This window comes from Scyliorhinus torazame, chromosome 8 (genome assembly GCF_047496885.1).
Source record: "Scyliorhinus torazame isolate Kashiwa2021f chromosome 8, sScyTor2.1, whole genome shotgun sequence".
NCBI lineage: Eukaryota > Metazoa > Chordata > Chondrichthyes > Carcharhiniformes > Scyliorhinidae > Scyliorhinus > Scyliorhinus torazame.
In genome coordinates, this window is record NC_092714.1 from 3,250,931 (window position 1) to 3,268,145 (window position 17,215).

Sequence of the window (17,215 nt, forward strand, 5' to 3'; positions counted from 1 at the left end):
TTTTTAAGAAAAAGATAGATGCCTTTCTAAAGAATAAAGGGATTCGGGGATATGGTGTACGGGCCGGAGAGTGGAGCTGAGTCCACAAAGATCAGCCATGATCTCATTAAATGGCGGAGCAGGCTCGAGGGGCCAGATGGCCTACTCCTGTTCCTAATTCTTATGTTCTTATGTAATTCCACTATTTAAAAGTTGAAATTCTGCAAAATGTCAGAAATCTCTCATCTTTGTACTCCACCATCCCAAATTCGCCAGGTTTGTGTATTTTGGGGCTAACATGTTTCTCAATCATTAGATTTTCAACCAAAGTAGAGAATGAACTGGAGATTTGTGAAACTGTAACACTAATTTCAAAGTTTTATTGAACAAATTTACAGAAAGCATCTGCTATTATTTCTGCAAAAGGATATTCACCTCAAAGGTGTGTTGAATCAAAACTGTCCTCTTTTCGAACATCCAAAGGCACAAAGCCACCATACCTGGCTTGACAATTACTTGCAATAGCAGTTTCTAATATTTTGCATTTTACAAATGAAACCGAGATTCACAATCATTTTCCAAACAATGTTTTCAAATGTGAATAGATTTTGCAGAAAAAACTAATGGCACAGGTAAAACAAGCTTTTGTCAAATATTAAGCATTTTCAAGTCCTCCAGCAGCTCACTTGCTATGTTGTTGAGATCTGGGTTACGGTTGCTGCTAAGTTCTCGAATGCGCTGCTCTGGCAGTGATTCACGGATCTGGGTTGCCACTCTGGAGAAAACCTCTGGCTCAAGGATCAGAGACTGAATGAGCCGCAGAACATGGAGACAAACTTCTGCATCTGGATCTAATGAATAAAAATAGTAATAGTGGTCAGCGGCATTATTGCTAATTTTGTAAATGTTGCTAAAAGTTACAATGGGTTTGATTTTATGTTGGGGTGGTGGTTCTGCCCCCACCCAAGGGCAAACCCCTCCCCAGTTGGCAGGCCGCCTTGCAGTGATGTACTAAAAGATCATTAATTGGCTTGAGGTGCGACCTCTGCCCCTTCCGCAAAATAATAATAATAATCGCTTATTGTCACAAGTAAGCTTCAATGAAGTTACTGTGAAAAGACCCTAGTCGCCGCATTCCGGCGCCTGTTCGGGGAGGCTGGTACGGGAATTGAACCCACGCTGCTGGTCTTGTTCTGCATTACAAGCCAGCTGTTTAGCCCACTGTGCTAAACCAGACCCTAAAGAAAGTCCGCCTCAGATAATTGCTAGCAAATCAGAGGCTGGCAGTGCCACTGGGAGTGGTGGCCACTGATGCTTTGCAGTGAGGTCTGCAGAAAGCTGTGCTGTGCTGTAACCTGGACCAGAAATAAGTCTGGGTTTATCACCAATGCCAGGTTAGAAGGTCTCAAAGGGGGAGGTGAGGGGCGAGGGGCTGGGGGGGGCTGTGCGGCGACAAGAGGTAGACAGGCCAGGGGATTGGGTGGTGGTGGGAATCCAAGGTGAGTGGATGACTTGGAGTGGGGTCCTCAGGGCCTGATAAGCAGACAGCCACCACCATCAAGCTCTCGAGCTGAGCTAGTGCTTGCGGCAGGCCTACCTGGAATGTAAGGGGACTCAACAGCCCAGTGAAAAGATCCAGAGTCTTTAGAGAAGCCTAAAAGCCGACATAATCTACTTATAAGAGACGCACCTGAGGGAGAAGGACCGACTGCTGGTAAGGAAGGGCTGGGCGGGACAGACATACCACTCATGTTACGGGACGAGGGCTAGGGGGTAGCAATACTAGTCAACAAGAGGACGAGGTTTACAGAAACCAAGACAGTTATGGACCCAGGGGGATGGTACGTCATGGTCAGCAGTGTCCTGGAAAGGGCACCGGTGGTACTGGTAAATGTGTACGCTGCCAACTGGGACGACACAGAATTCATAAAGAAGACCACGGCGGAAATGCCCAACATTGACACACACCGACTAACTATGGGGGGTGACTTTAACTGCGTGCAGGACCCACTGACTGACCGATCAAACCCCAGAACAGGGAAAAAGACTGCATGGCGAGGGAACTAGGAGTTTTTATGGAGCAGATGGGGGAAATGGATCCATGGAGGTTCCTGTACCCAGGAGAAAAGGAATTATCATACTTTTCACAAGTGCACAAAGTGTACACCCGTATCGACTTCTTTGCAGTGGTGAAATCGGTGCTTCCAGGGATCACGGGAGCGGAATACTCCGTGGTCGTTATCTCTGACCATGCTCCACACTACATGGAGGGGAGCACGGTAGCATTGTGGATAGCACAATTGCTTCACAGCTCCAGGGTCCCAGGTTCGATTCTGGCTTGGGTCACTGTCCGTGCGGAGTCTGCACATCATCCCCGTGTGTGCGTGGGTTTTCTCCGGGTGCTCCCGTTTCCTCCCACAGTCCAAAGATGTGCAGGTTAGGTGGATTGGCCATGATAAATTGCCCTTAGTGTCCAAAATTGCCCATAGTGTTGGGTGGGGTTGCTGGGTTATGGGGATAGAGTGGAGGTGTGGACCTTGGGTAGGGTGCTCTTTCCAAGAGCCGGTGCAGACTCGATGGGCCGAATGGCCTCCTTCTGCACTGTAAATTCTATGATGGATGTGAAGTTGGAGACAGGGCATGCCCAGGGTCCCACATGGAGGCTGGACGCGGACCTCCTGGCCGACAAGGTTTCTGCCAAAAAAACATCGCGGGCCATCGGCGATTACGTTAGTAACAACCAAAATGGGGAGGTCTCATCCTCCATGTTTTGGGAGGCACTGAATGCTGTGATTAGAGGAGAGATCATAGCCTACAAGGCAAGAAGAGATAGGGAAGAGAAGGTGGCCAGGCAGCGACTAGTGGACTCCATTCTGAAAGTCGACAGAAAACACTCCGAGGCCCCGACCGTAGAGCTGCTGGCGGAGAGGAAAAAGCTGCAAATGGACTTTAACCTGCTATCCAGCAGGAAAGCAGTGCAACAACTCCGCCAGACACGGGGGACCTTCTACGAACACGGAGACCAGGCTGGCCGCCTATTGGCTCACCAGCTGAGAAAGCAGGCAGCCACGAGGGAAATAGTAAAGGATAGCAGAGGCAGACTGGTAACAGAATTAAAGGAGGTCAATCGGGCATTTGAGACTTTCTACCGGGGACTGTACCGGGGGCGGCTGGAAGCACCAATAGATCTGGGAGAAATCATGGAGAGCATCAGCTCCATGAAGGCGGGGAAGGCACCGGGACCCAACAGGTTCCCGGCGGACTTCCATAAAAAATTTGCGCCAGTTCTGGCCCCACACCTAAGAGACATGTTCGTGGATTCACTGGCAAGGGGCAGTCTGCCCACCACGCTAGCGCAGGCCACAATCTCACTGATACCCAAAAAAGATAAAGATCCGACGGAATGTGGATCATACAGACCCATTTCACTGCTGAATGTGGACACAAAAATACTCGCAAAGGTCCTGGCCAAAAGGCTGGATGGCTGCGTACCGGAGGTGGTCGCAGAGGACCAAATGGTCTTTGTCAAGGGTAGGCAGCTCACAGTGGCCGTTGAACGTAATAATGACTCCCCCCCCGGGAGAGAACACCAGAGGTGATCGTCCCTCTGGATGCAGAAAATGCCTTCGACAGAGTCGAATGGAAGTAACTCCTTGAGGTACTGGAACGGTTTGGGCTAGGAGTATGGGTGAGACTCCTGTACAACACTCCCAAAGCGAGCGTCAGAACTAACACCACCAGCTCTGAATACTTCCAGCTACTGAGAGGAACAAGACAGGGCTGCCCCCTGTCCCCACTCTTTTTTGCGCTAGCAATCAAATTCCTGGCGATAGCCCTGGGGATGCGAAAAGCTGGAAGGGCATCCGGAATGGAGACGGACAGCAGAGAGTTTCGCTCTATGCAGATGACCTGCTCCTCTATGTCTTGAAGCCACAGGAGGGACTGAAGGCAATACTGCAGATCCTGAAGGAGTTTGGAACCTTTTTGGGCTACAAACTTAACCTGGGCAAAAGTGAGGCATTCCCAGTGAACCCAAATGGGGGAGGGGCAGAGCTGGAGGGGCTCCCGTTTAAAACAACCCAGAACAGATTCCGTTACCTGGGGATCCAGATAGCCAGAGACTGGACACAGATCTACAACTGGAACCTGACCAGCCTGGTGGAGGAACTAAAAAAGGACCTACTGTGGTAGTCACCACTGTTTGTATAATATTTGTATTAGAGGCAATACGGTAAGGCTCCTGCACTACAGGTACGGGGGTAGATCCCTGCCTGCTGGTTCCACCCAGTAGGCGGAGTATAAATGTGTGTGCACACCGAACTGCTACCATTTCTGGTAGCAGCTGCAGGAGGCAACACATCTCTGCTTAATGTCATGTGAGAGTACCTTTAAGAAATGGATGTTTAAGCAATGTACTTTTAACAGATGAAGCTGATCATATTACTGAAGTTATGTCACAGGGGAGAAGCTGAACTCATTTCTGCTTTTGGTTTCAGTTTGAGAAAAGCAGCGTGGGTGTGTCTGTGTGTTTTCAGAGAGCTGCAGGAAGAAAAGCAAGATGCTGGAGCTGAAGTCAACCAAGCTGATATATCTCTGCCATCCAACAGAAATTATTAACTGTGACCTGGTGTGTTACAATTCTGAAGGTTTGAAGCATTTTGGATGTTTGAAGGAACATTTTGAGGGATTATTTAGTGTTGTATTATTTTCGGGGTTATCTGTGAAGTAAGAGGTGTTAAGGCATCCAATGTTTATTTAAGAGGTTAAGTTGAGTTCATGGAATAAACATTGTTTTGAGTTAAAAACCACGTGTCCATAATTGTAGTATCACACCTGGGGAACAAGCCGTGTGCTTCAAAAGCAACAATCCATTAAAGGGAGAGGTTGGTTGAACTCCATGATACATTTTGGGGTTCTGAAAACACCTCGCCCATAAAATTAATAAAGTCTCGATTACTCTCTCCTCTCGTCTCGTAGTAATTGATAGTGCATCAATTTATTAAGCAGAGATATTACAGCGATGGAACTACGCATCAACCCTGATCGCCTACAGCTGCACCCGCAAGCAGCCAACGTTGCGTTGACTTTCGACCACTGGCTCGCTTGTTTCGAGAGCTACCTCCGATCCGCGATGGACCAACCCTCGGAAGAACAGAAACTCCAATTCCTTTACTCACGGGTGAGCTCTGATATTTTTCCTCTTATCTGGGATGCGCCTACGGAAGCAATGAAGCTCCTGAAGGGCATTATATTCACCCAATCAACAAACTGTACGCCAGGCACCTCCTGTCCACGAGATATCAACTCCCAGGTGAGTCTTTAGATGATTTCTGATTGCCAGGCAGTTTCGGCAGTCGAACATACTGAACTTTTAATCAGGGACGCTTTTGTTACGGGCATGGTTTCAGCGTACATCCGCCAGCGCCTATTAGAAGGGGGTACCCTCGACCTTGCGGCAACCAGGCAGCTCGCAAACTCACTGACTGTTGCCTCCCATAACGTTCAGTCGTACGTCCCCGACCGCACGGCGCCCTCATGGACATAGTGGGCCTCACCAGCAGCCCCCCCATCCCACACCAAGCCGGCGCCGCGCGGCAGCCAGCCAACCCCAGGGGGCCAAAATGCTATTTCTGCGGGCAGACAAAGCACCCCCGGCAGCGCTGCACGGCGCGGAGCGCAATCTGCAAGGCCTGCGGGAAGAAGGGAGATTTTGCTGCGGTGTGCCAGGCCCATTGTTCCTGCACCCTCCATGTGCGACCCGTGGGCGCCGCCATCTTCCTCCCAGCAGAACACATGCGGCCTGTGGGCGCCGGCATCTTCCTCCCATCAGACAACGTGCGGCCCGTGGGAGCACCATCTTCGCCGCCATTTTGGACGGCGCCTCAGGACCCCGGCTCGTTGGGCACCGCATCTGGCTGCTCATCGCCTGTCACCGCCGCCGACCAGTCCAGGGCCTATCAACACCAGCCGCAGCTCGCTTCCATCATGCTCGACCAGTCCCGGCCGCACAACCTCGCAACCGTGACGACGACGGTTAAAGTCGATGGACACAAGACATCCTGCCTTCTGGACTCCGGCAACACGGAAAGCTTCATCCACCCCTCTACGTTAAGGCGCTGCTTCCTCACGGTACACCCCGTTACCCAAAGAATCTCCCTGGCCTCCGGATCCCACTCCGTGGAAATCCAGGGCGTAGAGTTCAGCAACTTCCGGCTCTACGTCCTCCCCAACCTCTGCGCTGCCTTGTTACTTGGCCTGGACTTCCAGTGCAACATCCAAAGCCTAACTCTAAAATTCGTCGGACCCCAACCACCGCTCACCGTATGCGGCCTCACGACCCTTAAGGTCGACCCACCTTCCCTGTTTGCAAACCGCACCCCGGATTGCAAATCTGTTGCCACCAGGAGCAGATGGTACAGTGCCCAGGACAGAACTTTCTTCAGGTCGGAGGTCCAGCGGCTGCTGCGGGAAGGCATCATTGAGGCCAGCAACAGCCCCTGGAGAGCCCAAGTGGTAGTAGTAAAGACTGGGGAGAAACACAGGATGGTCATTGACTACAGTCAGACCATCAATCGGTACACGCAGCTCGACGCATACCCCCTCCCACGCATATCTGATATGGTCAATCGGATTGCACAGTACCGGGTCTTTTCTACAGTGGACCTGAAATCTGCCTATCACCAGCTCCCCATCCGCAAGGCGGACCGCCAATACACTGTATTCGAAGCAGATGGCCGCCTTTACCACTTCCTCAGGGTTCCCTTCGGCATCACTAACGGGGTCTCGGTCTTCCAACGTGAGATGGACCGAATGGTTAACCGGTACGGGCTGCGGGCCACCTTCCCGTACCTAGATAACGTCACCATCTGCGGCCACGACCAGCAGGTCCACGACGCTAACCTTTTCAAATTTCTCCACACCGCCAAACTCCTGAACCTCACGTACAATAAGGAGAAGTGCGTGTTCCGCACCAACCGCTTAGCCATCCTTGGCTATGTTGTGGAAAATAGAGTTCTAGGGCCCGACCCCGACGGCATGCGCCCCCTCATGGAACTCCCCCTCCGCCACTGCCCCAAGGCCCTCAAACGATGCCTGGGGTTTTTCTCCTGTTATGCCCAGTGGGTCCCTAACTATGCGGACAAGGCCCGCCCACTCATCCACTCCACAGTTTTCCCCCTGACGGCTGAGGCCCGCCAGGCCTTCAACTGTATCAAGGCTGACATCACCAAGGCCACGATGCACGCGGTCGACGAGACGCTCCCCTTTCAGGTCGAGAATGATGCAATCGACGTCGCTCTGGCCACCACCCTCAACCAGCCAGGCAGACCTGTTGCATTATTTTCCCGCACCCTCCATGCCTCCGAAATGCGGCACTGTCAAAAAGGAGGCCCAAGCCATCGTAGAAGCTGTGCGGCATTGGAGGCATTACTTGGCCGGCAGGAAATTCACTCTCCTCACTGACCAAAGGTCGGTTGCCTTCATGTTTAATAATACACAGCGGGGCAAGATCAAAAATGATAAAATCTTAAGGTGGAGGATCGAGCTCTCCACCTACAACTACGAGATTTTGTATCGCCCCGGTAAGCTCAACGAGTCCCGCGATGCCCTATCCCGAGGTACACGTGCCAGCGCACAAGTGGACCGACTCCGGACCCTACACAATGGCCTCTGTCACCCAGGGGTCACCCGGTTCTTTCACTTCATAGAGGGCCGCAACCTGCCCTACTCCATTGCGGAGGTCAGGGCTGTCATCAGAGACTGCCAGGTCTGCGCGGAGTGCAAACCACACTTCTACCGGCCAGATCGAGCGCACTTGGCGAAGGCCTCCCGCACCTTTGAACGCCTCAGCATGGACTTCAAAGGGCCTCTCCCCTCCACATACCGAAACACGTACTTTCTGAACGTGGCCGATGAATACTCCAGATTCCCCTTCGCCATCCCATGCTCCAATATGACGTCTGCCACGGTCATTAAAGCACTCAACAGCATCTTCGCCCTGTTCGGTTTCCCCGCTTATGTCCACAGCGACTGGGGATCCTCCTTTATGAGTGATGAGCTGCGTCAGTTCCTGCTCAGCAAGGGCATTGCCTCGAGCAGGATGACCAGTTACAACCCCCGGGGAAACGGGCAGGTGGAGAGGGAGAATGGGATGGTCTGGAATGACGTCCTGCTGGCCCTGCGGTCTAAAAATCTCCCGGTCTCCCACTGGCAAAAGGTCCTCCCCGACGCACTCCACTCCATTCGATCATTACTCTGCACTGCAACTAACGAAACCCCCCATGAACGTCTCCTTGCCTTCTCCAGGAAGTCCACCTCCGGGATTTCGCTCCCAACGTGGCTGGCAGCTCCAGGACCCGTCCTCCTCCGCAAACACGTGCGGTTCCACAAGGCGGACCCGTTGGTCGAAAGGGTACAGCTGCTGCTTGCGAACCCACAGTACGGATACGTGGCGTACCCTGACGGCCGCCAAGACACAGTCTCCCTCAGGGATCTGGCACCAGGTGGATCCCCACCCACGGCCCCACACCACCCGCCACCCCCCCCCTCCGATTGCCCCGGTGCCACCCACCCTCCCCCCAGCGCACCTAACTTCAGCCCCCGCCCCAGGACGATCCGTCCTCCCACTGGTTCCACCCGGGGATGAAGATGAGGACAACACGGTCCCGGAGTCACAGGCGACCAAGACGGCACCTGCATCACCACCAGCTCCGAGGCGCTCACAGCGGTGGATCAAGGCACCCGACAGGCTAAATTTGTAAATTTTCACCACATTGTAAACTTTAAATGCTCACATACCTGTAAATAGTTTTCCACCAACCCCGCTGGACTCTTTTTTAACAGGGGGTGAATGTGGTAGTCACCATTGTTTGTGACTAATATTGTGTATAATATTTGTCTTAGAGGCAATATGGTAAGGCTCCTGTACTACAGGTATGGGGGTAGATCCCTGCCTCCTGGTTCCGCCCAATAGGCGGAATATAAATGTGTGTGCACACCGAGCTGCTACCATTTCTGGTAGCAGCTGCAGGAGGCAACACATCTCTGCTTAATAAAGCCTCGATTACTCTCTACTCTCATCTCGTCGTAATTGATAGTGCATCACCTACAAAGGTGGGGCTCATTCCCACTGTCTCTGATGGGGAGAGTGCAGACGATCAAGATAAACGTACTGCCAAGGTTCCTCTTCCCGTTCAGATCCATACCGATCTTCGTCCCCAAGGCCATTTTCCAAAATGTAGACAGTTTAATCATGGTGTTTGCGTGTGTATGGGGGGGGGGTAAGAATCCGAGAATTCCCAAACCAACACTGCAAAGAAGGAAAATCAAAGGGGGCTTGGCATTACCGAACCTACAATACTATCACGGGGCAGCAACGGCAGAAAGAGTGAGGGGATGGGTACACAAACCCGGCACAGAGTGGGTACAGATGGAGGAGGCCTCCTATAAAGGAACGACCCTCTGGACCCTGGCTACAGCAGCACTCCCATCTCCCTCAACAAGATACACAACGAGCCCAGTGGTAGCGGCCATGCTGAGAACATGGGCCCTACTGAGACAACACTTCGGGCTAACTAAAATGTCCCCAATGGCCCGCATCTGCGGCAATCACAGATTACCCCCAGCCGTGCTAGACACCACCTTCAAAAGATGGAGGCGGAACGGGGGCACACTGAAGGTTGAGGACTTTTACGTAGTGGTCAGACAGGCGACACTAGACAAACTGATGAGGAAGTGGAAACTAGCAAAAGGATAGGAAATGAGACACATCCAAATAAAGCACTTCATACGCAAAGAGACAATAGAGTATCCCGAGCCCCCAGAAACCACAAGCAGCAAGGAGAGGGGAGGGGGGGGGGGCTATGTGGGAATATATATGGACAGTTGCTGGACAGAACTCAAACACTACTGGACGAGACCAGACAAAATGGAAGGACGAACTGGGGACAAAGGTAGGGTGGGGACTCTGGTTGAGGGGTGACCTGATAGAAGTCTACAAAAACAGAGATTGAGGTAACCTCCCTCTTCACTCACTTGATGAAGGAGCTATGCTCCAAAAGCTTATGACTCCAAATAAACCTGCTGGAATTTAACCTGGTGTTGTAAGACTTCTTACTGTACCCACCCCAGTCCAATGCCAGCATCTCCACATCATTTGCAAGGACTCTTAACATTTTCCAATGACCCATGTTCAGCTAATTGGTTTATAGTTACTTGTTTTATGTTTCTTTGCCTTTTTGAATAAGTGTGTTCCATTGCCGGTTTTCTAATCCTCTGGAACATTTCCAGAATTTAAGGATTCTTGGGAGATTGCTTCCTCTAAATCCATTATCTCTGTAGCTACTTCCAATATCCTAAGATTCAACCTATTATCCAGCAGAGGGCAGTAGAGCGGAGCTGCTGATTGGCCGTTGCAGGGGAAATTTGCATACGTCCGTGTGCTCACCCTAACTTGGAGGTGGTTTGTGGAGGAGCTCTTGTCAAGTGACACTTAAACCCGAGACACTTCTTCAGTGTTTCCCTCCCTGCCCCCTCCTCTAACCAAAAAAACCCAACCGCTGTAAGGATCACGAGGAAGGCTCGAGGGCAGGTAGAAGTGGAAAGTTGAACCGTGACGTCACAGCCTGCAGGTAAGGGATTGGCTGGTGACTGGGAAGTAGTTTTTATTTATTTTCCCTCAGGTGTTATCGTGCGGGGCGCAGAGGTTGCTGAGTGAGTGCTTGCTGAGAAGGGGGGTGAATAACAGGTAAGCTCTTTCTTTTTTTTAAATCTAGAGGGGATGACAGGGAAGGTAGTGCAATGTTCCTCCTGCAGAATGTTTGAGGTGAGGGACGCCGTCGGTGTCCCTGCTGATTTCATCTGTGGGAAGTGCACCCATCTCCAGCTCCTCAGAAACCGCGTTAGGGAACTGGAGCTGGAGTTGGATGAACTTCGGATCATTCGGGAGGCATAGGTGGTCATAGATAGAAGCTTCAGGGATGTAATTACTCCGAAGAATAAAGATAGATGGGTGACGGTGAGAGGGGCTGGGAGGAAGCAGTCAGTACAGGGATCCCCTGTGGCCATTCCCCTTAGTAACAAGTATACCGTTTGGATACTGCTGGGGGGGGGGGGGGGGGGGGCTTACCAGGGTTAAGCCATGGGGTACAGGTCTCTGGCACAGAGTCTGTCCCTGTTGCTCAGAAGGGAAGGGGGGGAGAGGAGTAGAGCATTAGTCATTGGAGACTCCATAGTTAGGGGGATAGATAGGAGATCCTGTGTTGCCTCCCAGGTGCCAGGGTGCGTAATGTCTCGGATCGTGTTTTCGGGATCCTTAATGGGGAGGGGGGGCAGCCCCAAGTCGTGGTCTACATAGGTACCAACGACATAGGTAGGAAAAGGGACGGGGATGTAAGGCAGGAATTCAGGGAGCTAGGGTGAAAACTTAGATCTAGGACAGAGTTATTATCTCTGGGTTGTTACCCGTGCCACGTGATAGCGAGACGAGGAATAGGGAGAGAGAGGAATTGAACACGTGGCTATAGGGATGGTGCAGGAGGGAGGGTTTCAGATTTCTGGATAATTGGGGCTCATTCTGGGGTAGGTGGGACCTCTACAAAGGGGATGGTCTGCACCTGTACCAGAGGGGTACCAATATTCTGGGGGGAAAATTTGCTAATGCTCTTCGGGAGGGTTTAAACTAGTTCAGCAGGGGCTTGGGAACCTGAATTGTAGCTCCAGTATACAGGAGGTTGAGAGTAGTGAGGTCATGAGTAGGGTTTCAAAGTTGCAGGAGTGTACCGGCAGGCAGGAAGGTGGTTTAAAGTGTGGTTTACATTTACTTTAGTGATGGAAAGAGATAGGTATATACCGCAGGGCAAGAGTTATATCTGGGGGAAAGGCAATTATGATGCGATGAGGCAAGACTTAGGATTCATCGGATGGAGAGGAAAACTGCAGGGGATGGGCACAATGGAAATGTGGAGCTTGTTCAAGGAACAGCTACTGCGTGTCCTTGATAAGTATGTACCTGTCAGACAGGGAGGAAGTGGTTGAGTGAGGGAACCGTGGTTTACTAAAGCAGTCGAAACACTTGTCAAGAAGAAGAAGGAGGCTTATGTAAAGATGAGACATGAAGGTTCAGTTAGGGCGCTCGAGAGTTACAAGTTAGCTAGGAAGGACCTAAAGAGAGAGCTAAGAAGAGCCAGGAGGGGACATGAGAAGTCTTTGGCAGGTAGGATCAAGAATAACCCTAAAGCTTTCTATAGATATGTCAGGAATAAACGAATGACTCGGGTAAGAGTATGGCCAGTCAAGGACAGTAGTGGGAAGTTGTGCTTGGAGTCCGAGGAGATAGGAGAGGTGCTAAATGAATATTTTTCGTCAGTATTCACACAGGAAAAAGACAATGTTGTCGAGGAGAATACTGAGATTCAGGCTACTAAACTAGAAGGGTTGAGGTTCATAAGGAGGAGGTGTTAGCAATTCTGGAAAGTGCGAAAATAGATATGTCACCTGGGCCGGATGGGATTTATCCTTGGATTCTCTGGGAAGCTAGGGAGGAGATTGCTGAGCCTTTGGCCTTGATCTTTAAGTCATCTTTGTCTACAGGAATAGTGCCAGAAGACTGGAGGATAGCAAATGTTGTCCCCTTGTTCAAGAAGGGGAGTAGAGATAACCCCGGTAACTATAGACCAGTAAGCCTTACTTCTGTTGTGGGAAAAATCTTGGAAAGGTTTATAAGAGATAGGATGTATAATCATCTGGAAAGGAATAATTTGATTAGAGACAGTCAACAAGGTTTTGTGAAGGGTAGGTCGTGCCTCACAAACCTTATAGAGTTCTTTGAGAAGGTGACCAAACAGGTGGATGAGGATAAAGCAGTTGATGTGGTGTATATGGATTTCAGTAAAGCGTTTGATAAGGTTCCCCATGGTAGGCTACTGCAGAAAATACGGAGGCATGGGATTCAGGGTGATTTAGCAGTTTGGATCAGAAATTGGCTAGCTGGAAGAAGACAAAGGGTGGTGGTTGATGGGAAATGTTCAAACTGGAGTCCAGTTACTAGTGGTGTACCACAAGGATTTGTTTTGGGGCCACTGCTGTTTGTCATTTTTATAAATGACCCGGAGGAGGGCGTAGAAGGATGGGTTAGTAAATTTGCAGATGACATTAAAGTCGGTGGAGTTGTGGACAGTGCGGAAGGATGTTACAAGTTACAGAGGGACATAGATAAGCTGCAGCGCTGGGCTGAGAGGTGGCAAATGGAGTTTAATGCAGAAAAGTGTGAGGTGATTCATTTTGGAAGGAATAACAGGAAGACAGAGTACTGGGCTAATGGTAAGATTCTTGGCAGAGAGATCTCGGTGTCCATGTACATAGATCCCTGAAAGTTGCCACCCAGGTTGAGAGGGTTGTGAAGAAGGCGTACGGTGTGTTAGCTTTTATTGGTTGAGGGATTGAGTTTAGGAGCCATGAGGTCATGTTGCATCTATACAACACTCTGGTGCGGCCGCATTTGGAGTATTGCGTGCAATTCTAGTCGCCGCATTATAGGAAGGATGTGGAAGCATTGGAAAGGGTGCAGAGATTTACCAGAATGTTGCCTGATATGTAGGGAAGATCTTATGAAGAAAGGCTGAGGGACTTGAGACTGTTTTCGTTAGAGAGAAGAAGGTTAAGAGGTGACTTAATTGAGGCATACAAGATGATCAGAGGATTGGATAGGGTGGACAGTGAGAGCCTTTTTCCTCAGATGGTGATGTCTAACACGAGGGGACATAGCTTTAAATTGAGGGGAGATAGATATAAGACAGATGTCAAGAGGTTGGTTCTTTACTCAGAGAGTAGTAAGGGCGTGGAATGCCCTGCCTGTAACAGTAGTGGACTCGCCAACACTAAGGACATTCAAATGGTCATTGGATAGATATATGGACAATAAGGGAATAGTGTAGATGGGCTTTAGAGTGGTTTCACAGGTCGACGCAACATCGAGGGCCGAAGGGCCTGTACTGCGCTGTAATGTTCTATGTTCCATCAGGTCCAGGGGACCAGCCTTCAGTCTATTAGTCTTCCTGGTACATTTTCTGATAGTTATTGTATTTATATCCTCCCCTTCTTTTGCTGCTTGATTAATTAGTCATTTTGGAATGCTGTTAGTGTCTTTCATTGTGAAGATTGACACAAAGTATTTGTTTAATTCCTCTGTCATTTCATGGCTCTCTATTATTATTTTCACTGTCTCATTTTCTAAGGGGCCCATGTTCATTTTGGCCTCTCTCTTCATTTTTATCTATTTAATTAAGGTGGTGGAGAGCCATCTTCTTGAAGCATTGCAGACTCTGAGGTTTAGGTACACCCACAGTGCTGTTAGGGAGGGAATTCAGGATTTTGCCCCAACGACTATGAAGGAATGACGATATATTTCCAAGTCAGGGTGGTGCGCGACTTGGAGGGGAACCTCCAGATGGTGGGGTTCCCAAATATCTGCTGCTATTGTCCTTCTAAGCGATAGTGGTCGTGGGTTTGGAAGGTGCTGCCTAAGGAACCTCGGTGAGTTCCTGCAGTGGATCTTGTAGATGGTACACACTGTTGCTATTGTTCATTGGTGGTGGAGGAATCTAATGTTTGTGGAAGGAGTAGCAATCAAGTGGGCAGCTTTGTCATGGATAATGACAAACTTTGAGTGTTGTTTAACCCAGGCAAGTGATTTGATTTGATTTATTTTCACATGGACCGAAGTACGATGAAAAGTATTTGTCTGCGTCCGAGGGAACGTACACAGTACGTACATAGTAGACAAAAAATGAATAATCAACAGAGTACATCGACAGTGATTGGTTATAGTGCGGAACAAGGGGCCAAACAAAGCAAATACATGAGCAAGAGCAGCATAGGGCATCGTGGATAGTGTTCTTATAGCGAACAGATCAGTCCAAGGGGGAGTCGTTGAGGAGTCTAGTAGCTGTGGGGAAGAAGCTGTTCCTACGTCTGGATATGCAGGTCTTCAGACTTCTGTATCTTCTGCCTCATGGAAGGGTCTGGAGGAGGGCAAAGCCTGGGTGGGAGGGGTCTCTGATAATGCTGTCTGCCTTCCTGAGGCACCGGGAGGTGTCGACAGAATCAATGTGAGGTGGCAAGCTTGTGTGATACGTTGGGTTGAGTTCACCAGACTCTGCAGTTTCTTGCGATCTTGGGCTGAGCAGTTGCCATACCAGGCTGTGGTGCAGCCGGATAGGATGTTCTCTATGGCACATCGGTAGAAGTTTGTGAGAGTCGATGCAGACATGCCGAATTTCTTTAGCTTCCGTAGGAAGTAGAGACGTTGTTGGGCTGTCTTGACTGTTGCATCAATGTGAGTGGACCAGGGCAGACTATTGGTGATGGTGACCCCCAGGAACTTAAAACTATCGACCATCTCCACTTTGGAGCCATTGATGCAGATGGCAGTGTGTGTCATGCTGTGCTTCCTGAAGTCGATGATCAAGTTCCATGATCTTTCCGACATTTAGAGAGAGGTTGTTTTCGGTACACCATGCAACCAAGTGATCCATCTCCCTTCTGTCGTGTGATTCGTCGTTGATTGCGATACGACCCACCACAGTTGTATCATCCGCAAACTTATAGATTGGGTTGGAGTTAAATCTTGCCACATAGTCGTGTGTATAGGGAGTACAGTAGAGGACTTTATTCCATAAAGGTAGAGTATTCCATCACACTACTGACTTGTGCCTTGGAGATGGTGGACAGGGTTTGGGGAGTCAGGAGGTGAGTTTCTTGTCGCAGGATTGCTAGTCTTTGACCTGCTCTTGCAGACACAGTGTTTATATGGCTACTCCTGTTCAGTTTTTGGTCAATGGTAACCCCTCGGATGCTGATCTACACTAAAGTGCTATTTTTCTATTTACCTATTAAAACAAAATAATCTAACATCAATTATTTACTCAAGCTTCACACTAACTACTGAGAGCAGTATTATTCAGTATCATTTGTAACTGAAGACTATGTCCATACGAAATGAGTCCTGCACAACATTCAGGCTTGGACTGATAAGTGGCATGTAACATACGTGCCACACATGTGCCAGGCAATGACCATCTCCAACAAGAAAGAACCTAACCGACTTCTGGTGGCAGCCATGGAGTGAATGGTCGCACACAGGGCAGCTCCGGCTCAAAGGCTTTGGTTTGAGCTCTTTTTACCCGAAAGTGGTAGCTAAAGGTGTGGAGAAGTTCCCCTTGTGGGTGGCATGTTTGCTGGTTACCAGACCCAGCAGAAAAAGGCTAAGGACCTGGCCAAGGAATTGGATGAGATCTGTGGCGCAGCAGCGATTGTGAAGATGGCGGAGGGGGAAGGATTGTCGCAAGTTGGAAAGCTCTACATGGAGCAGTTGATAGTTTTTATTAGAGAAGAGTTCTGCCGGCAACAAAGGGAGATGCATGAGGATTAGTCGAAGGCCATTGAGGGAGCAGTAGTACCCCTGAAAGGATCAATGAGTTGAGAAATATTTCGAGGCACAGCGGTCACGGATTCGAGAGATGGAGAAGGTGATGTCCGACCACAGTAATCGGGTGGTGGAATTGGAGATGTTGGTGGGGTTCCTGGGGGATGTTTGCAAGTCACTGAGGGCAAAGGCAGAGGAGGGAGAACAGTTCCAGAAGGCCGAACTGGCGTATTGTCAGAGGGTGTGGAAGGTACAAGCGGGGCAAGATACATTTCAAGGATGCTAGGCAGGGCTGGTGGCGGAGGGGGTACTGGACGATTCCCCAGAGGTGGATAGGGCACACAGCTCCTAATGCAAAAGCCGAGAGCGGGGAGCCGCCACAGGCGGTGATTGTGAGACTCCCTGGCCAGGTCGGGAGGGTGCGCGGATCCGCCGACCGGAGAATCAGTGCCATTGGCGTCGGCACGGTGCCAGTCGGGGGCCGCTCAACGCGGTTTGGGCAGCACAAGTGGTTAGCACTGTGGCTTCACAGCGCCAGGGTCCCAGGTTCGTTTCCCCGCTGGGTCACTGTGCGGAGTCTGCACGTTCTCCCCGTGTCTGCGTTGGTTTCCTCCGGGTGCTCCGGTTTCCTCCCACAGTCCAAAGGCGTGCAGGTTAGGTGGATTGGCCATGCTAAATTGCCCTTAGTGACCAAAAAGGTTAGGAGGGGTTATTGGGTTACAGGGATAGGGTGGAAGTTAGGGCTTAAGTGGGTCGGTGCAGAACCGATGGGCCGAATGGCTTCCTTCTGCATTGTATGTTCTATGTCCTCCCCGG

The 17,215-nt window shown here is 50.3% G+C and overlaps 1 protein-coding gene across 1 annotated transcript in view; it reads right to left on the minus strand.

Annotated features, from left to right (window-relative positions):
* Positions 1-344: 344 nt before the first annotated feature.
* hsf2bp (heat shock transcription factor 2 binding protein) overlaps positions 345-17,215 on the minus strand; it is a 146,838-nt gene continuing 129,967 nt past the window's right edge. Inside the window, exon 8 of the mRNA XM_072513052.1 lies at positions 345-830. Coding sequence (XP_072369153.1) covers positions 628-830 — 203 coding nt within the window. The 3' untranslated portion in view covers positions 345-627. The remainder of the gene's footprint in view (positions 831-17,215) is intronic.